Raw genomic sequence first — 21,040 nt, 5'->3', positions numbered from 1 at the left:
AACAACATGTTCTAGAGCAGGACAGTTGGGCCTTCCTCGTTTTCTTTTACACCTGTGCAGAACCCACCATCATTTCTGTAAAGCCACTAGAGAGGGACCTGGGGTGTCCTGGTACCAGGAACAGGGAGGGCTGTAGTGTCAGCCTTCAGGAGCGGGGTGGGAGCCAGGTCCACGGAAAGTGCCTCAGCACACTTGCAGTCATTGCCAGATGGCCCCTCAGGGTGGCCCCATATTTAAAATCAGAATCCTCTTCTCCCTAGCACCCCCGTTCCTGCCTCTTTAACCCCTCAGCATGCACCCCCTGTGTTGTACCCACTATTCCTGTTTTGTACAGTGTCCAGTCTGTCTCCCCCACTAGGATGTCAGCTCCCCGAGGGCAGGGACTTCTCTCTTGTCCACTGTTGTGTCTGCGGAATTGAAATGTGTGGCCTATTGCAGCCTACCAGTCCCATCCATCTCAGTTTCCTCATGTCTCTGTGGGGACAGTGACTCCTGTGTCAGGCGGCAGCTCTGAGGATTGGATGGAAACTTGCCATCGAGCACATGGGAGGGGGCTGGTCCACTGGAGGGAAGTGTTGATTCTCTTGTTCTGTGCCTTTCTCGGGGCTGGCTGTCCTAGGGCTAAAGCTGGGCAGAAGCCCAGGGTCCTTGCTGTCCTGGGGCTGTGGCTGGGCAGAAGCCAGGGTCCCGGGAGTCTCCCCACGCAGAAGCTGGGTCTGTCCTTAGCCCTCATCCGCTGACTCTCCCTATGCTTCTTCCTCAGCCGCTCCAGTACCTACCCTTACCCTGAAACGCCGCTGTACACGCAGACAGCCAGCACCAGCTACTATGAGGCTGCCGGCACGGCTGCCCAAGTCAGCACACCTGCTACTTCCCAGGCGGTGCCTAGCAGTGGCTCCGTGCCCATGTACGTGTCTGGCAGCCAGGTCGTTGCCAGCTCCACCAGCAGCGGGGGCAGCGGCAGCAACAGCAGCGGCGCTGGCAGCAGCGGTGGTGGTGGGGGAGGTGGCGGTGGCAGTGGTGGCAGTGGCAGCAGCAGCAGCGGAGCTGGCACCTACGTGATCCAAGGCGGGTACATGCTGGGCAGTGCCAGCCAGTCCTATTCCCACACCACCCGTGCCTCACCAGCCACCGTAAGTGCCCGGCCCAATCCCCTGATAAGGCAGGCCCAGGGAACCCTGGGTGGCAGGGTGGGCAGTGGGCACAAGAATTTATGGTCACTGGCATCAGCAGCAGGAGACTGTCATGGGCGCCAAAGTGCTCACATGCCAATGGCTTGGGATTGAACCCACACTGTGTCGCCTGGGACAAGTTACTCAGCCTCTCTGGGCCTGACACTCTTAGAGGGGTGCCCATGGACGTGTCATCTCCTCCAATTGTAAGTGATGATGGAGGATAGATAGCGAGAGGAGAATGAGGCAGGGACTATGGGGCAGAGAGAACAGCCCAGAGGATAGCTCTGCGTCTGTAAGGCAAGTGCCACAACCTCCCTCTCCCCAGAGGTGGCCACCCCCAATGGTCCCCTCACCAGCTGTGTGATGGTGGAGTAGGTCAGGGCCTGGTGGACCTGGGGTGGTCCCTGCCCCTGCGGAGCTCAAAGTTGGAGCAGTGGCATTTCTATGTTTATAACTACTGCCCTATTGCATTGCGACCCAAGCACACCCACTTGGATACCCAGGCGGAGCACAGAAGATGGGACTTCCCTTAATGCCCACAGTCTACCTTCTGTTGTTTTTTTTCTTTGGGATGCTGGTCGGGACCCACCCAAGTGATTTCATGACCCCCTAGTGGATCTGCACCCATAGATTGAAGCTGGCTGCGCCAGCACAGTGCTGTCCAGCAGAACGTTCTGCAGTGATGGGATGGTTCTTTGTCTTTGCTGCCCACTATGGTAGCCACTGGCTGGCCACATGTGGCTCTTGAGTGCTGGAAATGTGGCTGGTTCAACTGAAGAACTGAAAAAATTTTTTAAACTATTTATTTTGAAATATGTATAGGCTCATCATTTCATACCGTGCCCGTTGCCATCAAGTCAATTCCTGTGCATGGATTCATAGGAAGCTACAGACATAGGACAGAGAGGACCTGTGTACCCTTCACCCAGCTTCCCCCGCTGGTTGCATTTTATATAACTAGGGTAACTGTAGCACAACATGGAAACCAGGAAGCTCACTTCAGTACAGTGTGTGTGGTTCTGGGTCATTTTATTACATGTGTGGATTTTTGAAACCACCACCTCAATCAGGATACAGAGCTGTTCCTTTACCACAAAGATCTCTTTCCTGTTACCCTTTCAAAGTCACGTCCACCTTCCTCCCTCCCAGCATCCCTAACCCCTGGCAACCACAAATCTGTTCTTCATCTCTATGATTTTATCATTTCAAGAATGTTGTGTAAGTGGCATCATAAGTATAGCATGTGACCTTTAGAGATTGGCTTTTGTCACTAATCATAAATTAATGTAAATTTACATTCAAATTGCTGCAAGTGGCTAGTGGTGACTGTATCGGACAGTGCAGTTCTAGATCCATGAGCTTCAGGTGCTGAGGATGATAAGGATGTGATGTGCCTTATAGCTTGGTTTTAAGAATCACAATCGGAAATTCAGAACACTTCACAGCAAGCAACTCTCATTACTCTCCCGGCCCCGGTCTGTCCCCAGGTCCAGTGGCTCCTGGACAACTATGAGACCGCTGAGGGCGTGAGCCTGCCCCGGAGCACCCTCTACTGTCACTACCTGCTACACTGCCAGGAGCAGAAGCTGGAGCCCGTCAATGCCGCCTCCTTTGGCAAGCTCATCCGCTCGGTCTTCATGGGCCTGCGCACACGACGCCTTGGCACCAGGTGGGCCCATGAGGCCGCCCCCACCCTGAGTTACTCATAGGCTTCAGCTGCCCGATCAACTCGCTGGCCCCACTGTAGCCCACTGGCCCCTTGTGAGGGTCCTCTGACACACCAACCTGCTCCCACCCCAGGGCCTTGCAAGGCTGTGCCTTCTTCCTGGTCCCTGGTCCCTCCCCTTCCTGACACCCTGCCCTTCGCTGCTTTATTTTTCTCCATTGCACCATCCAGCACACCTTTCATTTTACTTATTGCCTTTGTTTATGATCTGTCTTCCAACACTGAAATGTACCCTACTTGAGGGCATGGCGGGGGGAGGGCGCTGCACACAGTCAACGCTTAAGCAGGGCCTTCGAGTGAGTTCATGCAGGAAGGAACGAGGCACTGCTGGGATCCCTGTCCTGCCGGCCCCTGCTCACCTCTCAGCTCCAGGCTCCAGCTTCGGAGTTGGCTCATTCATGCCTTCAGTTGTTTACCCATGCATGGATGTTAGAGGGTGGGATGAGGAACAAATGGGTCATAGAGGCAAAGGGCTTAGAACAGCGCTGGCGTAAGTCCCCAGTTGTTATGACTAGCCATCAGGAAGTCTTTACCAAGTGCCCTGCCCCATGTGGGGGTCAGGGTTGAGGTGTGAACAGAGCCATTGGCCAGTGGGAGCCTCCCCCATCAAGCACTGGTGGCTCTCAGGGTAGGGCCCATGGTCTCCATTCAGCTCCCAAGCAGAGCTGAGGTAAACGTGCGGGGCTCCCATGCCCTGCTCTGCCTAGCCCTCACCCTGTGCCTCCCTCCTAGGGGCAACTCCAAATACCATTACTACGGCCTGCGCATCAAGGCCAACTCACCCCTACTGCGCCTGATGGAGGACCAGCAGCACATGGCCATGCGGGGCCAGCCCTTCTCACAAAAGCAGAGGTAGGAGAGGGGCCAGGCCCCACAAGGCGGGCAGGGAGGGGTGGCCCCAGCCATCACCCACCTAGCCGCCCACCCACCTGCCCACCCGTCATCCTCCAGGCTCAAGCCCATCCAGAAGATGGAAGGCATGACCAATGGTGTGGCCGTAGGGCAGCAGCAGGCTGCCGGGCTGTCGGACATCAGCGCCCAGGTCCAGCAGTACCAGCAGTTCCTGGGTGAGGGCCTCCCTGGTTGGGGTGGGGCCCAGGGAGGAGTCTTTGGCTCCAGGAACGTGTCCCCGGGCCAGGAGAGGCAGTGATCCCCTCGCTGTTTTCCCAAAGCATAACAGGGGTCATCCCCTGGGGGTGGGGACTCGACAAGATCTGCCTTAAGGGCCCGTGAGTCTGGCAAGACCGTCGTCCCTGCCTTGTAAGGGGCGAAGGCTCCTTTCCAAGGTGAATTCCCATTAACACCAATGGGAGGCATTTCTCTGTGTTACTGAGCCCCCACATCAACCCATTTATGCAAAACATATTCCAAATCGCCTGTAAACAGACACGTTCACTTGAATGGTTCAGGTCAACTCCTACGTTGTGACATAACGGGGCAGCTCCTTTCTGTCGTGAAGCCTCGTAAGGGCTACCGCCTTCGCCGGTCCAGCCATCCACAGAGGGAGCCTCCATAGGTCAGAGGCTGCTCACCAAGAAGGTGTGCACGGGATACTCAGTATTTCTAGAGATGAATTTCTGAGAACAAAAAGACCCAGAAAGCAAAAACCAATCCATGAAATAAGCAAAGCCCAAGATGCAGCCACCAGACGTCTGCAGCGCTGCTCATACGGTGGTTCCTGTCCGGGCCCTCACCTGTTGGTCCTCATAGGTGCATCATCATCTGAGGGAGGATGTGAAACCACACTCCTCAGCAAGTCAAGGCGCATCCTCGGGGTGACTGTCTTTGCTTGTCCCCCACTTCGGGCCCTCAGGCTTCAGGGCAGCTTTCCTGTGGTCCTGACTGGGACCTGGGGGCTGCTTCCTGGCCAAGTGGGTGGACACAGGGAGGCAGCTTGGACTCAAAGTCCCACGCCCCGGGGGCTAGCCCGGTGCTGCCACTTAGCAACCAAGCTGTGGCCTGAACAAGCCACTCACGTTCTCTGTGCAGGAGGCGCACAGGCTCTAGAGCCTTCCCCAGCTCAGATCCCCACTTCCTGGAGCCTTCTGGGGGGAACCCTGAGTCAGGGGCATGCCCTCCCTGAGCCTCAATGTCCCCCACTGCACACAGGGGTCACCTACTTGGTGGGACAGCGGTGACTACTTAATAGGATCTTGGGGGAACTAGAGGGGGGATGGGCAGGGGATAAGGACCTCATGGTGCCCGGCTCGCCTGTTCACTCAGATGCCTCCCGGAGCCTCCCTGACTTTACGGAGCTGGACCTCCAGGGCAAAATGCTGCCGGAAGGCGTCGGGCCCGGGGACATCAAAGCCTTCCAGCTCCTGTACCGGGAACACTGTGAGGTAGGGCCATCTGGCCGGGCGGGGGGCAGAGGTGTAGCCATAGGCCGGGAGGACCATGCTGCCCCCCAAACTCCTTGAGTGCCCTAGTTTACTCAATAGGCCATCGTTGACGTCATGGTGAACCTGCAGTTCACCCTGGTGGAAACTCTGTGGAAAACTTTCTGGAGATACAATCTCAGCCAGCCCAGCGAGGCACCGCCGCTGGCCGTGTGAGTCCCGTGGGGCTTGCGGGGGAGGGCAGGGTGCAAGCAGACCCCTGGGCACCCTTAGGTGTGCAGGAGTCGGGGGGTGCCTGCCTGACCCTGCAGTTGGTGGGGTACGCATGCCCTTCTGACTCCCAAGTGCGCGTGTGCCTGTTTGACGCTCAGTGCATAGGATGAGCGGGCCTGGGCATGGGGGCCCCTTTGGTCCCAGTGTAAAGAGTGTAGGATCCCCATCTGACCCTTGGGGCATTGAGCATATTTCCGACTGACCTGGGGATCTGGGGAGGCATGAAGTGCCCACCTGACCCTAGGTGGGAGTATCCGTGCCTGCCTGACCGTAGAATGGGGGCACCTGTGCCATCTGACCCTGGGATGTGGATGCCCATGCTCACCTGACCCCAGTGGGTGTTGCCCACAGGCACGACGAGGCCGAGAAGCGGCTGCCCAAGGCCAGCCTGGTGCTCCTCTCCAAGTTCGAGCCCGTACTCCAGTGGACCAAGCACTGTGACAACGTGCTGTACCAGGGCCTGGTGGAGATCCTCATCCCCGATGTGCTGCGGCCCATTCCCAGTGAGTGTGCGGCCCTGGGCCCTTCCCTTGCACCACCCACCTAAGCCCTGACCAGCCCCCTCTGCTGCCCACAGGTGCCTTGACCCAAGCAATCCGGAACTTTGCCAAGAGCCTGGAGAGCTGGCTCACCCACGCCATGGTGAACATCCCTGAGGAGATGCTGCGGGTGAAGGTGAGGTGGGGGGCCCAGGAGGTGCCTGAGCAGCTGGCTGGGTGGCCTTGGGGCATGGGGCCCTGGGCCTCAGTCTCCTCTACTCTGTAAGAATTCTGCCCATAAGACTTGTCTCCTAGGTGTGTCCCAGGTGTGTGCACACAAGGGAGAGGGGAATTGTCTTTATAAACCCGCTTCCTCAGATGCCCACTTCTGGAACCCTTGTGTGGCATTCTGGTGCTTGACACAGCATCTCAAACAATAAAAGCTAAGTGCAAACTGGAAATAGTTCTTTTCAGACAGCCTCGCTAGGAAGTGCTTGCAGTATTCAGAAATATAAAATCTTAAAAAAAAAAAAAAAGACATCTATAAGGAAACAGAATAATAGCCCAAGAATGCACATTTGATAACCACCTAAAAAAAAAAAAAAAACTTTTTTTTTTTTTAAACAGAATAATAGCCCAAGGCTGCACATTTGATAACCACCTAGACAGGAGAAATTAAATGGGATGTGCTTGGGAAAAAAAAAAAGTTTTTTCTTTATTTTTACTTCCTTAAGATGCTAAAATATATGTTGTTGTTGTTTTGTGTTAAGATGCTAAAATATATAGATATATTTTTGCTGTTTAAAAGACAACCAGACAGATGTCTGAAGGTTCCTATCTGGTGGCATGGGGACACAGGGCAGGGGTGGGGGCTGAGGAGAGAGCAGATGCTGGATACAGGGGGATGCCCTTGGGAAAAAGAGGCCCTTAGTCATTCGCCTATTCAACATTTACTGAGCATCTCCTGTGTGCTTGGGGTGGCTCTCAGTGCTGGGAGCACAGCAGTAGGCACAATGGCCAAAATTCCTGCCTTGGAGCTGACATTTGAATGCGTAATTGAAAGAAAAAGTTTAGGGAAGCAGTGCTCGTTTTTTCTGGGCAGTACCCGCTAGTATTTTCCATCGTGTGCTTTCATTAAAAAACAATAATGCCGCTCAGAATACAGGAAATTAAGAAGGTTATTTTGTGATGCACACCAGTGGGTGAACACCTAAAGTCTGAAAAGCACTATTCTTTGGGTTCCCAATAAAAGCCGCGACGTAGAAAAAGAGGAAACGGAGGCCCGGAGAGGTTGCAGAGGTCACGCAGCCAGAAAAGGGCACCAGCTAGGCTTGGCCCCCACCTGCCTGTGCTCTCCACGCGGGTCAAGGCGCGCTGGGAGCCACGAGGGCCACAGCGTACGGGGCAGGGGGTGGTGGAGGAGTCAGTCCCGCGGAAGCCACAAGCCTCGCGGCCCCACAGGTGGCGGCTGCCGGCGCCTTCGCACAGACGCTGCGGCGCTACACGTCGCTCAACCACCTGGCGCAGGCGGCACGCGCAGTCCTGCAGAACACGGCGCAGATTAACCAGATGCTGAGCGACCTCAACCGCGTGGACTTCGCCAACGTGCAGGTGAGCGCGGGCGGGCAGGTGAGTCCAGAGCCGCAGGTTTGAGGCCGGGTTGGTGGCTGAGCCGTGGCTCCACCCGCTGTGCCCTAGGAGCAGGCCTCGTGGGTGTGCCGCTGCGAGGACCGCGTGGTGCAGCGGCTGGAGCAGGACTTCAAGGTGACGCTGCAGCAGCAGAACTCGCTGGAGCAGTGGGCCGCGTGGTTGGACGGCGTCGTGAGCCAGGTGCTCAAACCCTACCAGGGCAGCGCCGGCTTCCCCAAGGCCGCCAAACTCTTCCTTCTCAAGTGGTCCTTCTACAGGTGCGCGCCCAGTCGGCGGGAATAGCGAGGGGCAGAGTCAGGGAAGACCCCGCCTCTCGGAGTGGGTTAGAGGCGGGGTCACAGAAGGCCCCTCCTCCACTTGGGCGGGACCAGGGAGGGCCATTCCTCCCTGGGCCCCGCTGCACCCTTACGAAGGCGGGGTCGGTGGGCGGGGCCTTATGAGGGGCGGGACCGCCGCTCGCTCTGACGGAAGTCCTTAGGGAGAGCAGGGCGGGAGCGGAGCCTGAGGGTATTGGGGTCCCAACGGCGGGCGCGGCGGGTTTGACCGGCCTCGGCTCTTCCAGCTCCATGGTGATCCGGGACTTGACCCTGCGCAGCGCCGCCAGCTTTGGCTCTTTCCATCTCATCCGGCTGCTCTACGACGAATACATGTACTACCTGATCGAGCACCGCGTGGCCCAAGCCAAGGGCGAGACCCCCATCGCCGTCATGGGCGAGGTGGGCGGGCGGGGCGTGAGGGCGCGGGGCGGGGCGTCTGCGGCGGGCTCCTCATCTCCTCTTGTCTCCTGTCCTACAGTTCGCTAACCTGGCCACCTCGCTGAACCCCCTGGACCCCGACAAAGGTAGGCGAGACATGACCCCACCCTGAGCCCAGGAGGCAGCTGGCGGGGGGCGGGGGTGGAAAAGGCTGAGGCCCGAGGGTGCCGCTGCCGCGCTCTGAGCCGAGCCTGGTCGGTGTGCCCCAGACGAGGAGGAGGAAGAGGAGGACGAGAGCGAGGACGAGCTGCCGCAGGACATCTCGCTGGCGGACGGCGGCGAGTCGCCCGCGCTGGGCGCCGAGGCCCTGGAGCCGCCTGCCAAGCTGGCGCGGCCTGACGCGCGCGGCCTCTTCGTGCAGGCGCTGCCCTCCAGCTAAGCCCGCGGCCGTTGGCCCGGGTCCCCACCCGCCCACCCCCGCCGTCCCCCATGCCAGGGTCCCTGACTGCTTCTGTGGCTTCGCTGTCACCGCTCCAGCCTCGGCCAGGGCAGAGAGGGGCCTCCGACACGCGGAAGGCAGGGGGCCCCACCCCCGGACAGGGTCGGCACAATTACAGGCCCCGCGGAGCCGCAGCTGCAAACTCTGACACAAAAGATGTGCCTTAAGGAACCTGCCGCCGTGCCCAGGTGCCCCGTGGGGCAGCCAGCTGGGCCCCCTTGGCCCCGAAGGCCGCAGCATCTCCCTCACCTCCCCCCACACCCCTCTCCCGCTACCCAAGGGGGCAGGCAGGCAGGCCCCCTCCCCTGTGGAACCGTTAAGTTATTCAGCTCGCTGGCTTTGCACAGCCTGTCCTGGGCCTAACCTGAGCCCCAGGCAGGCGCACGTGGGTGTCACCTGGTTAACCCCCACTGTCGGCAGCAGTCCCGGGAGCCCTCCCCTAGCAGCCCCACTGCTCCCCCTCCCCTTTGGTATAAGTGCAATTAAAGCTGTGGGTGTCGCATCTTCTCCAGAGCCGGGCCCTCCCTTGCCCCTCAGCCCGAGCGGGGCACTGCCCGGCCTGGCTGGGGGAGGGCGGCCAGGGCCTGGCCTCCAGCTTCCAAAGAGCATCGGGCGGCTCAGCCCGGCCAGCCTGGGGGACCTGCTGTGGGCAGTGGGGCCGGACATGCCCGGTGCCTGCCTGGGCCCCCTCCCAGAGCCCACCTCCCTGCCGCTGGTTTGTAATGGAACCTTCTCCACGCTCCTACTCTTCCCGGAGACTGTGCTTTTCCTCCGTGACGTGACCCCCACCCTCTGAACCACATAACTATTGTGTGATTTGTGAGCGCCACCAAGCGGAGTCGGTAACTTGTTGGGTTTTTTTCCAACCATCATGGCCTTATCTGTTCTGGTTTTCTCAGTGTTTTCAATCTGTGCGATAGATGTTTATGGCAAAAAAGAAAAAAAAAAATCTGACCTATTGTATAAAAATCACTATTTTGTGTGCTCCGCGTGCTACAGCTTTTGGGACTGGCCCTGCCCACCCCAATGCCCATGGGCCACCCTCTCCTGGCAGTGAAAGTGTCCACACGTGTGGTAGTCTAGTGTGCCGAGCTGTTTTCTACCTTTTTGTAGTCTTTCTTAAAACACAATAAATTCTGCTGTGTTATTTGGCTACTGCTGACTTGCTGGGACTTGGTGGGGCCTGGGGGCTTGTGCTGAGCCCTGGGCAGCAGTGAGGGGACCTCAGCAAAATTCAGAAATAAAACATTTATTACATGAAGAGGAATCAAAAGGGGGATGGCCACGAGGTTTCTCACCCGCAGGTGAGGGAGGCTGGGTTGGGCAGGGCACCGGGGTTCTTCAGCCTCCCAGAGGGCAATGTCCACACCTCCTGTGGTGAGGAAAGGGGCAAATGCGCAAGGAACTGGCCATGCCCAACTAGGGTGGAGATGGGACACGTGGCTGGTGGGGCAGGGGCTCCCTCCCTCTGCCCCTTCCCAACTTAAATAGGCATAAATAAGAAGTGTCCAGACTCTTAGACCACTGGGCTGCCCCCGCCCAGCCACCTCCCCCCCGCAGCCTAACACTAGTCCCGGTCGTCAGTCGGCTGGCCCTCGGCCGGGAAGAGGCCAGCCCGGGAAGCGGCCAGCTCCCAGGCTGCGGAGGTAGTTGGAGTCAGTGTCCATGGTGCCAGGGCCCTCACAGCACAATCCACGTGTATCGCTCACTGTCCGCCAGGACCTTCAAAGAGCACCCTGCAGGGAGGTGGGGGCATAGAGCCATGAGGCTGCTGTGGGCCACCCCTCCAACTGCCCACCACCCACCAGGCCCAGAAGGTTCTGGAAGGCAGGGACCAGAAGGCCGAGTGCACCTCTGAGTCCTACCCGAAGCCACCCCAATGTCTGTTGAATGAATCAACGATTGACTGGAGGAGTCCCGGTCCCACCTGAGCCAGGGCCTCTGAGCGGCCCCTCAGCTGAGTCTGGTAGGGGATACCGTTCCCTCGCCCCAGATTCCATGATATCCCCCGGCACGTCCAATGTACCTGTTCATTCAGCCAACACTTATGACTCAGGCCTGCTGCAGCCTGGCCTAGCACTGGGGTAAGAACATGGCCCATGCCAATGAGAACCTCGTTCCTGACTGTCCTCAGTCCCCAGGCCCACCTTTGTGCAGTGCCTCATTGGTCATCCTGTTGACGTAGCGACCGCTGCTCTCAGGCACCAGCCACTTCATCACCATGTCTACGCAGCTCTTGCGGTATGAGCTCCAGACGCTGCCGCTGAAGGGTGAGGAGGTAAGAAGCTCTCCCAGCCTTGCCATCCCCACACCAGCCCCACCTGGCCCCATCTCACCTGGTCTGCCCTTTGACCTCAGTGAGGTCCCCCACGCTGACTGTCACAAAGATACCTGTGTTGAGGTCCCACGCCACCTTGAGGCTGGTATGATAGGTCTTTGGTCTGCAGGGGGTGCAAAGGAAGGGGGTGAGCACACCCGGTTTCTAGAGAAACCAGGCTTCTCTGCGGGGGGGCCTCGTCTCTGGAACAACAACAGAGTAGCAGATCCAGGTTTGAGGGGCCATCTTCTCCCATCCCCGCTGTCCCACACTGATGTGGCCCCTCCTAGGGGAAGGATCCCTGCCCACTCACCGGAGCTGGCCCTCCTCAGTCGGGGACGGGAATGCCAGGAGCAGCAGGCCAATGTTGATGAGAACCTGGTTAGTTTCCGGACATACCTGGCAGGGGTTTAGACGATGATAGCCATTGAGGGTGACACCAGAGCAGGAGGTCCTGGGCCCGCTCTGTCCCATTCCCGGGCCAACCTCCAGGATGACGATGTCATAGTCGCTAAAGGAGCAAAACTGGTGGCCCCAGGTGGCGTCATGGCGGATGACCTCATTGATGACGTACTCGAAGTCCAGTGTGAGCTGCTCCACTGTCAGGTACTGACCCTATGGGCAGGTGAGTAGGAGGCAAGAGAGGACTGTGCCAACTTCCACTCCAGCAGGCTCACTGAGGGCCACCCCTTGGCCTGTCCACCCAGCACCAACCTGGACAGCTGTCCGCTCCCTCATGGGTCGAAGGTTGCGGCCCCGGAGGTCAGTCACCACGAAGGGTAGGGAGATCTTGTCGTCCTCAAATTCTGGGGAGGCAGGAGGTCGGGGTAGGGGAGGCGGGAGGCCGGGAGGTCAGGAGGCACAATGGCTGGCCCCCCGCCCAGGGCCCTGCTCGCTCACCATCCTCTGGTTCTGTCCCTTCCCCAGACTCCAGCACGTAATGCAGTTTGGTGTAGTTGACATAGCCAGGCTCTGAGGCAGGCACCTCCACTGCAGGGGGACTATCTCGGGGCACTGCCTCCCCACCTGGGGTTAGGGGCTCAGTGGGCAGGCGGCAGCGGCTGCCTGAGGGCCCTGGACAAGGGGGCGGCCGGGCTTCCTCAGAGGTCCCACCCTTGGCCTCTTTGGCCCTGCGGAAGATGTCGGCCACAAACTCCTTGGCTTTGGCAATGGCAGGCGAGGGCTCGGAGGCCCCAGAGGGCCGGACCGGGGCAGCCTCGGGGGAGAGGCTAGGAAGGGCTGGGGGCACATCCGGACTCTGGGGTGCAGGGGGGCTGGGAGGGACCAGGGGTGAGGCTGTGTGGTCATACAGGATTTGGCAGAAGCTGCTATCGCCTGGAATAAAAAAAGTAATGGAGAGGATCAGTATTCTAATTTAAGTCCAGGACACTCTCCTGACCTCCTCTCTCTACACACCCTCCTGAGGGGTTCCTAGAAATGCACCTTGAGGGAGACCCTTCTAGAAGACTTACCTGTAAGACCAGTTTGAAACGCCCACCACACACATCACACGCACACGTGACACACATTCGTTCAAACCTTATCTTGAGCACCTACTGTGAGCCAGGCACCAGAATACAACCCCTGCACTAGGGAGCTGCCAGGCTGCGGTGGAGACAGGTGAAAGCCATGTGACTAAGCCCAAAAGTACTGGCAAACACATCCATTGACACACAACCCTCTGACCTTCCCAACCAGCCAGGCCCGTGCCGGCACAGCCTGGAGCCTGAGTCTTCACCTCAGCCTCCCCGTCAGGTGCCAGATTCCTCTTTGGGGAGTGTGGTGGTCAGTGTTCTCTGAGCAGCACCACAGCCAGGTTCCAGGCAAGCCCCTGAAGGCAACCCCAGGAGGGAGGATCGTGTTCTCCCAGGTCAGAAAAGTGGGTAGAGGCCCAGAGGAGTCTATCCAAGGTCACGGGTGAGATGATGCAGGTCCAGGCTCCAGTTCCCCACAGTGGTTGAGTCTGGGTAATCTTACCCAGGTTCCCTCTGGGTAATCCCTGACGTGGTGATATAGCGTGTAAACGGCTATAACAGCGCCCTTTCCCTGGGTCAGGGCACACAGCAGAATCCCTTCTGATGGAATCCCAGTGCCTTTCCTAACAGGGCTGACAGCCATGAGGGCGAAGGGCATCAACCTGTCCTGGGCTGGTACCCTGGAGGCTCATGGCAAACCAACTAGGTAGCTGGGCCTCAGTGAGTGACAGGACCTCGCCCACAGAGGCTCAGCCCACCAGGAGCTGGGATGGCCCCTAGATGTGTCTGGGGACAAAGGTGCCCTGGCCGCTGACTTGTGGGCTAGTTTTATCCTCTTTTTGTTCCTGTTCCCTTCTCTCCCACGGGCAGCCATTTTAATATATTTAGTGAGTATCTTGTTATCTGATTGGATTCCTGAAAAGTTGCAATGCATTTTAATGTATACTTAAGTGGAGTCAGTTATAGATCTTATGCTTCTTTTTACATTTGCGTTACATCTTTAAGTCCGACCCAGGATGCTCTGGGGATGTGGACTCTGAGACTCTCTCTGGGTCTGCTCCCCTCAGAGCACCCACCTGTCTTACCTCCCTGCCCCTCGGGATGAACGGAGTTCAAGCTTCCAAACCATAGCCTTGGACATGCCCCTTAAGGCCCAGTGGGAATGACCCGAGGGAGAGGCTCTGGGTACAAAGCTGCTGGGCACAGGTCACACTCCACTGTCACCCGGCCCCCAAGGACAGGGGCTGCCCTGTCCTTGTCTCCACCAGCCATGGCGGCGTCACTCAGGTTTCTGACGCCTGTCAAGTGATCATTCCCGTTCTTTTCACCTGAGTTTCTTGATAACCAAAGACGTAAAATGCTGTTGTCCACAGATCACTCCAAAGTTCTTAAATACGGCTATTTAAATTCAAAATAACTAAAATTAAATAAAATGGAAAACTCGGTTCTGCAGTCATACAAGCCACATTTCAGGCACTCGACAGTCACAAGTGGCTATTGGTGGCCACAGGAAACAATGCAAATGCAGAGTACTCAGCCCTATATGGAGTTCCACCAGAGAGTGCTGGGCGAGGCTCAGGTCCCAGCACCTCCAGTTCCCCACTGTGTGACCCTGGATGAGTGACTTCACCACTCTGTGCCTCGGTCTCCCAGTTTGTAACAGGACCACAGGGTTGCTCGGCGGGGTAAACAGGTGATATACCCGAAACACTCACAACAGGGCCAGGGACACGTTGGCCTGGGGAGTGTCCACTCCCAATGGAGCCAATGGGCCTTCAGACCCGGGTGGGGGCCTACCTGCTGAGTGGACGGAGACGGCACAGGCCACCAGGGAGTAGCTGGTGTTGAGCAGCACCACCTGGTCCTTCTTGAGCTGAAAGGCGGGCTGGAAGGTGGGGAAGGGGTAGACCACCTGGTACTTGGTGTGCAGCATGAAGCCGTGCCGCAGGCACTGCGCACTTGGGTCGCCTGCAGCAACACACGCCACACCAGTCTCACCCTTGGCTATGCCAGGGAAGTGAGGCAGCCCGTGCCCCTGGAGGCCCCAGCCCTCACCTGGGTGGGCCCGGCTGGCGTCTCGGCAGGCAGCACAGCGGCCTGGTGGTGGCACTGCCACGGTGCTGATGTAGATGTCACGGTGGTTCTCATCACTCATCATCATCATATTCATGAGCATCCCGTTGGCTGAGCGGGTGCTGGGGGCAGCACAGCCTCAGCTGCCGGGCCCCCGCTGCATCCCAGCCTATCCCCAGCCTCCCCATCCCTGTGTCTCACTTGAAGCCGAAGACGATGACCTTGGAGGCATCGCTGGGCCACTCACACACGGTGAGGTACAGGTCGCTGTAGATCTCCTCATCCTGGAAAAGCCGCACCTGCCGTACCTGAGGGGCATTTCCAGGCTCAGTGTGGGCTGGGACCTGGGGGCTGAGAAGGGGCCTGGCTGCCCAAGGCTAGTCAATGCTGAGCTGGAAGGCCAGAGCTGGCAGGGGCACCATCTTTGGTGGCATCTTGGTCTGGGGAGCCCCAAGCAGCCCCCAGCTCCATTTCTAGTGAGGCCTCAGGTAGCCTCGCCCAAGGGCAGGGGCTAGGGAGGCTCTACTTCTAAATGGGGGAAGTGGGGCTGGATCCGAGGTAGGCTGTGGCCCCTCCTACTCAGTGGAGGGACTCAGCCAGACAGTTCAAGCCTGACCCAGCCCTGCTGCCTGGAGGTTCAGCAAATGCCTTCACCTTCCTGAGCACATCTGTAAAATGGGATAACAGAATCCACCTTATAGGGGCCCAAGGGGTCAAGGCTCAGGGCTGAAAGCCAGTGTCGTAGCCTGTGTGGTCAAAATAAGCCAACATGTTCCACAAGACCTGTGCCAGTGATGTTTCACGGGCTTTATATATATACTGAGTTGGAGCTGTGGTGGCACAGGGGTTAAAAGACTTGGCTGCTAACCACAGGGTCAGCAGTTCAAATCCACCAGCCACTCCTTGGAAACCCTGTGAGGCAGTTCTACTCTGTCTTATAGGGTCGCTATGAGTTGGAATCGACTCAGCAGCAATGGGTTTGGCTTTCATTTGGTATATGTTCAGTTACACCAAATAAAATTACAACTATTTCCTGTCTTTGACCTATAAAAACACCAATTTCATATGATTTTACCTAATACGTAATCTTGACAACAATCTCGTGAGTAAGTTATCACCACCTTACAGAGAAGTTGTCTAGGGGTCAGAGGCATGACATGACCTGCCAGGGTCACACTGTTTGTGGGATCATCAGGCCCCAAGCCCAGGTAGCCTGGCATAGGAGCCCATGGGAGCTGCGTTCTGTCATGTAGTGGAGCCCAGCCTGGCCCTACCAGCTTGAGCTTGCTGTGGACGTTGAACTCCCACCAGTACAGGTGGTAGATGTAGAAGGAGAAGTCGTCATCCCCACTGCTGCTGGTGTAGGACAGGACATAGCGGCCGCACTTGGAAAAGCCCAGGAAGATGTGTCTGTGGGGGAGGGGTACAGGCAGCCAGTTCAAGAAAAGCCCACCATCCCACCCAGTCCCCTACCGCAACCCGGCCCTAGCCTCACCCTGCATAGAGGAAATCCTCGTCCACAATATTCTTGAGGGAAACGCAGACCCTGGGCGGCAACTTCCGGAAGAGGCGCGGGGATAGCTGCCCACTGATCTGGGAAGAGGTAGCCAACACCCTTCAGGCACCACCCTCCTGCTGCCCTCCAGGCACCAGACTCCTCACCCAAAGCAGAGCAGCACCCATAGGGGCCAGTCAGTCCTGGCCATGCAGGCCCCCTCCCTGCCAGCCACACGGTCAAGGATGGTCCAAGTTCCAGAAGGGGGGAAGGTCTGGGGCAGATGGGCCATGGGTAAGAACACCGAAGCCAGTGAACCTGGTGCGAACCTCCACCTCCACCTGGGACACGCCCTGGCCTCCCAACCTCATACCTCTTCAGCCTGGGGTCCCTCTTGCCCAAGCCCCTGGGCTCTGAGGTCTAGCACTGGTGGCACCTCCAGGAAGGCTCCCAGCCTCCCCTGGCCCACACTGGGCTACCCAGCTCCCTTCCTGAAAGCTGGCTCATGGTGCAGTCAATGTTCTCAACTACCAAGAAGGCTGGGATGAGGACCTGATCTGCGTTCAGCTGTCCCAACCCACCAGCCCATATACAGGGTCAGGCCCGCAGAGCAGTCTGGCCTCATCTAGGGGCTCGTGGAGGCAGAGAGAAGGTTGGGCCTGATTCCTGCCCTATCCCCCTTCTCAATTAGCTGCAGCCTTCCAACCCACTCCCTCATCCCGAAAATGCCACCAAGGAAGAATCTTGGGGAGCAGACAGACACAACCTAGTGCTGAGGGTCAGTGCACCCTCAGGCTTGTCACCGTGTCTGATGGGGAAGACACAGCCCTGCCTTCAAAAGATTCCAATCTGAGAAGAAACAAAGAGCCCAGTCTGTGGAGCTCCATGACTGAGAGGAGAGACAGTTCTGTCCTCGAGGAGGTCCCAGTCTGATAGAGGAAACAGACTTGCTCAGGGGCCACAGCCTCAGCCTGAGAGAGAAAACAGCTCTGTCAGGGAGGCCCAGGCTGATAGGGGAGACACAGTCCTGCCCAAGGAGCTTCCAAGCTAAGGGTGGAGCCACAGCCCTACCCGGGAGCTCCCAGGCTGAGGGCGGAGACAGCCTCTACCCAGGGAGCTTCCAGTCAAAAGGGGGAGACACAGCCCTATCCTCCTGGAGCTCCCAACTTAATGGGGAAGGCGCAGGCCCTGTCCAGAGACACAGTCCTGCCCTGGTTGCTCCTGATCTGACAAGAGAGTCACATCTCTGCCCTCTCAGAGCTCCCAAATTGATGAGGGTGACGTTGCTTTAGGGCGGGGGGTGTTGCAGGACTCAGGTAGCTCCCAGTCTGACGCGGGAGGCAGAGCCTTGCTCAGGTAGCTCCCAGTCTTGGGGGGAAAGATCTGGTCCTATCCAGGGAGCCTCCCCCCATCCAATGGAGGAGGCAGATCCAGGTACAGGCGCTGCCAGCTCCGGAGTGGTCAGAGAGAGGAACACCGGACTGAGGAAGCCCGAAGCTGGTCATGGGCGCTCTGTTCTGCAAAGGGGGCGGGAAGGCTCCAAAACAGAGGGGCCATGGGAGCGGTGCTTTGAAAAATGAGGCTAACCCTGGATCGACCCCCTTCTTCCTTATTACTCCAGCGGCCTTTAGGGCCCCCTAGCTCCAAGCCCCCTCCCCGCGGCCCCGCCCCATCCCCTGCATCCAAGCCCCCTCCCCGGGGCCCCGCCCCCTGCATCCAAGCCCCCTCCCCGTGGCCCCACCCCACCGCTCTCTACCTAAGCCCTCTCCCCGGGGCCTCGCCCCAGCCCCTCCATCCAAACCCCTTCCCCGAGGCCCCGCCCCAGCCCCCTCCATCCAAACCCCCTCCCTCGGGGCCCCGCCCCCAACCCCTCACCCCGCGAACGCCCTCCCTCCGCCTCCCTCGTCCCTACTCTCCACCCTCCGGCGCGCTCCTCCAAGGCTCCAGGCCTCACCTTGACCCGCTCCAGCTGCTTGAGGACGTGCTCCCGCCGCCGACCCGCTGCCCGCTTCCCCCCGGCACCCCCAGTGCCGCCGCCGCCGCTCCCGGCCCCGCTGTTCCGCTCCGATTTCGAGCTGGGCGCCATTTTCACCCCCTCCCTCCACTTCCGGAGCAACCGGCCCCTTCGCCCCACCCCTGTCGCCTCCTCATTGGCCCTTCCTTGGGACTGTGGCCCGCCGGTTGGGTGAAAGCCCGCTCTCCGGGCCTCTTCCCGCTGAGCCTGTCCATCAAAGCCGTCTCCGCTCCTGACTGGTAGGGGCGGTACAGCCCTTGCTGTTTGTCGCCGTGTTCCCGCCTTCCTGCAAGGACGAGCCAATCAGAGGCCCCATTTGTTCGCCCCTCCCAGATGATATTGACCCAATAGGCGTAGACCTTGTCCGTCTTGATGGCGTCACGCCCTCCGTGGCTGGTGGGTTTCCATGGAGACCCCAGGCGGTCCAGGCCAGTGGGCGGGGCGATGGAAGTTTGTGGTCCAGAAGGGCCGGAATCCCAACCCAGAGCTGTCCCGGCCCAGGGAGGATGGGCCGGCGACCTGGCGAGCATTCCTGGACCGCCAGTCTGGACCAAAGAAAGGGATTTGCTAAGGATGAGATTCGATGAAAGCATCTTTCAGATGGGCTGTGAGGGCAACCTTGCCGGTGGCTACTAATCTTGATGATGATGATAACGGTGACGATAATAGCATCAAACACTTACATTGCGGTTACATATACTGGGCATGATTCTGGGTGCTGCTCAGTGTAAAGTCCACATATACCGTAATAACTGGTTTAATCCTTACAACAATTCTGTGTGGTAAAAAAAAAAAAAAATTTTTTTTTTTTTTTTTTTGGTAGGTCTGTATTATTACACCCATTTTACAAATGATGTTAATAAACAGAAGGAACAGATACTAATTGTTGAATGTTTACTGTGTGCATCATCTTCGCAACAGTCTTGGAGATAGGTCCTTTTATTATTTTCATTTTGTTGTTGTTAGCTGCCCTTGAGTCAGCCCCACCTCATGGTGACCCCAGGCACAACTGAACACAACGATGCCCCGTCCTGTGCCATCCCCTTGAATGGTTGCAGTTCTGACCATAGTGATCCATAGAGTTTTTATGGGCTGATTTTCGGAAGTAGATCGCCAGGCCTTTCTTTCTAGTCCATCTTAGTCTGGAAGCTCCACTGAAACCCGTTAAGCATCAGAGCAACATGAAAGCCTCCACTGACTGACAGGTGATAACTGGGTATGAGGAGCATTGGCCCAGAATCTTCATTTTACATGTGATGAGACTGAGCCTGAAAGTGTAGCTCTCCCGAGTACCTGATACACATATATACACCGTAGAAATGAGTTGCTGTCACAATAATCAGAGGAAACGAATGGATCTCACTTTCTGTATTTTTCCATGCTCTCACATTCAGTCAACAAATATTTATCGAGCACCTACTATGTTCTGTGTATAACATTTCTGTTATACATAAACCCTGAAAAACCTGTTGCTGTTGGGTCGATTCTGACCCATAGCGACCCTAGAGAACAGAGTAGAACTGCCCCATAGGGCTTCCAAGGAGTGGCTGGTGGATTTGAACTGTTGGCCTTTTGGTTAGCAGCCATATCACTTAACCACCGTGCCACCAGGGCTCTTTCTGTCACACACAAACCATAAAAAACCGAACCCGTTGCCATTGAGTTGATTCCAGCTCTTAGCAACCCTATAGGACATGGTAGAACTGCCCCATAGAGTTTCCAAGGAGGGCCTGGTAGATTCAAACTGCTGAACTTTTGGTTAGCAGCTGTAGTTCTTAACCACTACAACCACCAGGGTTTCCATAGGGTTGTTATAAGTTGGAGCCGACTCAACAGCAAGGAGAAACAAAACTATGTTCTAAGCACTGGGGCTACAGCAATGAATAAAAAAGAAAATAAACAAGCAAACAAGTGTCTGTTATCTAATTCCGTGTAGGGCTAGAAACTGAGGGGAAGGAAGAAATTTGTTTAGATGGAACACTCTGTGAAGGAGAGGAGTAGGAATATTCCAGGCAAAGGCAAAGGTGGGGGTGGGGGGAGGGAAGAATGAGGACACATGTTTGAGAGACCGCAAGAAGGCCAGTTGGGCCACAGCAGGAATGAGCAGGGAAAAAAGTAAGGAAGGCCATGGTAAATAGGGCATTTGGATTTTATTCTTACGTGTAAAAGGAAGCCTCTGGAAAGTTTTCATCTGGAGATGATGGAATCCGATATGAGATTTTGAAAGATCTTTGTAATCCAATGAATTCAATAAATATCCATGAGTTCATAGAGATATAAATAAATGATGAAATAAATAAACTGGATGGGGCAAATATTCCTTGCAGAAGAATTCCAATAAATAAATGTAGAAGGAAAAAAAATGTAGATGGAATGAGGAAAATAGAATATCACCATTAGACAAACACCACAGTGATGATTGCTGCAGGCAAGATCCATCAATGGATGTTAAATTAGTGGGTGAAGTTTTAAGGAGAAATAGGACATTTGCATAGCTTCAAAGTATCTCTCCCAAAATATGTATTAATTATTGTAGGGGTTTTTACATATCTCCACACATTTTTTGATACTCCTCCCAGCTTAATTTCCCTTCTTGGTGTGGGCTGGATTTACCAACTCATTTCTAAGGAATTTAACCATAGAGAAACCTAGCAAAAAACCACCCTAATCACGTGGTCAAGGTCGACATCACCAGTGATAAGTCATGTTGATATCATGGACCCCAGATGTAATGCAATGAGGAAAGCATTTCATCTTTGTGGTAGAGATAGATAGCTACCTTTGAGTCGCCTCTGACTCATGGTAACCCCATTTACAACAGAACAAAATG

The 21,040-nt window shown here is 56.7% G+C and overlaps 2 protein-coding genes across 4 annotated transcripts in view; one reads left to right on the top strand and one right to left on the bottom strand.

Annotated features, from left to right (window-relative positions):
- Nucleotides 1-8,776, top strand: part of RFX1 (regulatory factor X1) — a 34,452-nt gene extending 25,676 nt beyond the window's left edge. For both annotated transcript variants that reach the window (XM_064280792.1, XM_064280793.1), the window contains exons 9-21: nucleotides 764-1,133; nucleotides 2,663-2,844; nucleotides 3,634-3,753; nucleotides 3,853-3,968; nucleotides 5,125-5,243; nucleotides 5,343-5,452; nucleotides 5,865-6,016; nucleotides 6,091-6,188; nucleotides 7,454-7,603; nucleotides 7,691-7,899; nucleotides 8,205-8,358; nucleotides 8,438-8,483; nucleotides 8,607-8,776. In XM_064280792.1, the coding sequence (XP_064136862.1) occupies nucleotides 764-1,133; nucleotides 2,663-2,844; nucleotides 3,634-3,753; nucleotides 3,853-3,968; nucleotides 5,125-5,243; nucleotides 5,343-5,452; nucleotides 5,865-6,016; nucleotides 6,091-6,188; nucleotides 7,454-7,603; nucleotides 7,691-7,899; nucleotides 8,205-8,358; nucleotides 8,438-8,483; nucleotides 8,607-8,776 (1,996 nt within the window). The remainder of the gene's footprint in view (nucleotides 1-763; nucleotides 1,134-2,662; nucleotides 2,845-3,633; nucleotides 3,754-3,852; nucleotides 3,969-5,124; nucleotides 5,244-5,342; nucleotides 5,453-5,864; nucleotides 6,017-6,090; nucleotides 6,189-7,453; nucleotides 7,604-7,690; nucleotides 7,900-8,204; nucleotides 8,359-8,437; nucleotides 8,484-8,606) is intronic.
- Nucleotides 8,777-10,069: 1,293 nt separating this feature from the next.
- DCAF15 (DDB1 and CUL4 associated factor 15) lies at nucleotides 10,070-18,297 on the bottom strand. Of its 2 annotated transcripts, XM_003413056.4 has the most exons (13): nucleotides 18,151-18,297; nucleotides 16,197-16,294; nucleotides 15,976-16,111; nucleotides 14,903-15,009; nucleotides 14,684-14,823; nucleotides 14,426-14,596; nucleotides 12,054-12,488; nucleotides 11,868-11,959; nucleotides 11,640-11,768; nucleotides 11,467-11,552; nucleotides 11,173-11,277; nucleotides 10,984-11,099; nucleotides 10,070-10,572 (listed from the first exon to the last, which is right to left on the bottom strand). In XM_003413056.4, exons 1-13 carry the CDS (start codon nucleotides 18,280-18,282, stop codon nucleotides 10,517-10,519), a joined length of 1,803 nt encoding a protein of 600 aa, XP_003413104.1. In that variant the 5' UTR covers nucleotides 18,283-18,297; the 3' UTR covers nucleotides 10,070-10,516. The 2 variants fall into 2 exon arrangements, with proteins under 2 accessions (XP_003413104.1, XP_064136861.1); XM_064280791.1 differs by having other exon boundaries at nucleotides 11,467-11,768.
- Nucleotides 18,298-21,040: the final 2,743 nt, after the last annotated feature.

This window comes from Loxodonta africana, chromosome 3, assembly GCF_030014295.1.
Source record: "Loxodonta africana isolate mLoxAfr1 chromosome 3, mLoxAfr1.hap2, whole genome shotgun sequence".
NCBI lineage: Eukaryota > Metazoa > Chordata > Mammalia > Proboscidea > Elephantidae > Loxodonta > Loxodonta africana.
This window is presented reverse-complemented; position numbering and strand designations above follow the sequence as displayed.

What these genes read in the sequence shown, in the direction of transcription:
- DCAF15 (XM_064280791.1), bottom strand. Translation starts at nt 18,282, where the DNA reads ATGGCGCCCAGCTCGAAATCGGAGCGGAACAGCGGGGCCGGGAGCGGC. An exon ending in AGCAGCTGGAGCGGGTCAAG is followed by an intron (nt 16,295 to 18,150) that starts GTGAGGCCTGGA and finishes ACCTCTTCCCAG; the next exon opens with ATCAGTGGGCAGCTATCCCC. An exon ending in GTCATCGTCTTCGGCTTCAA is followed by an intron (nt 14,824 to 14,902) that starts GTGAGACACAGG and finishes TGCTGCCCCCAG; the next exon opens with CACCCGCTCAGCCAACGGGA.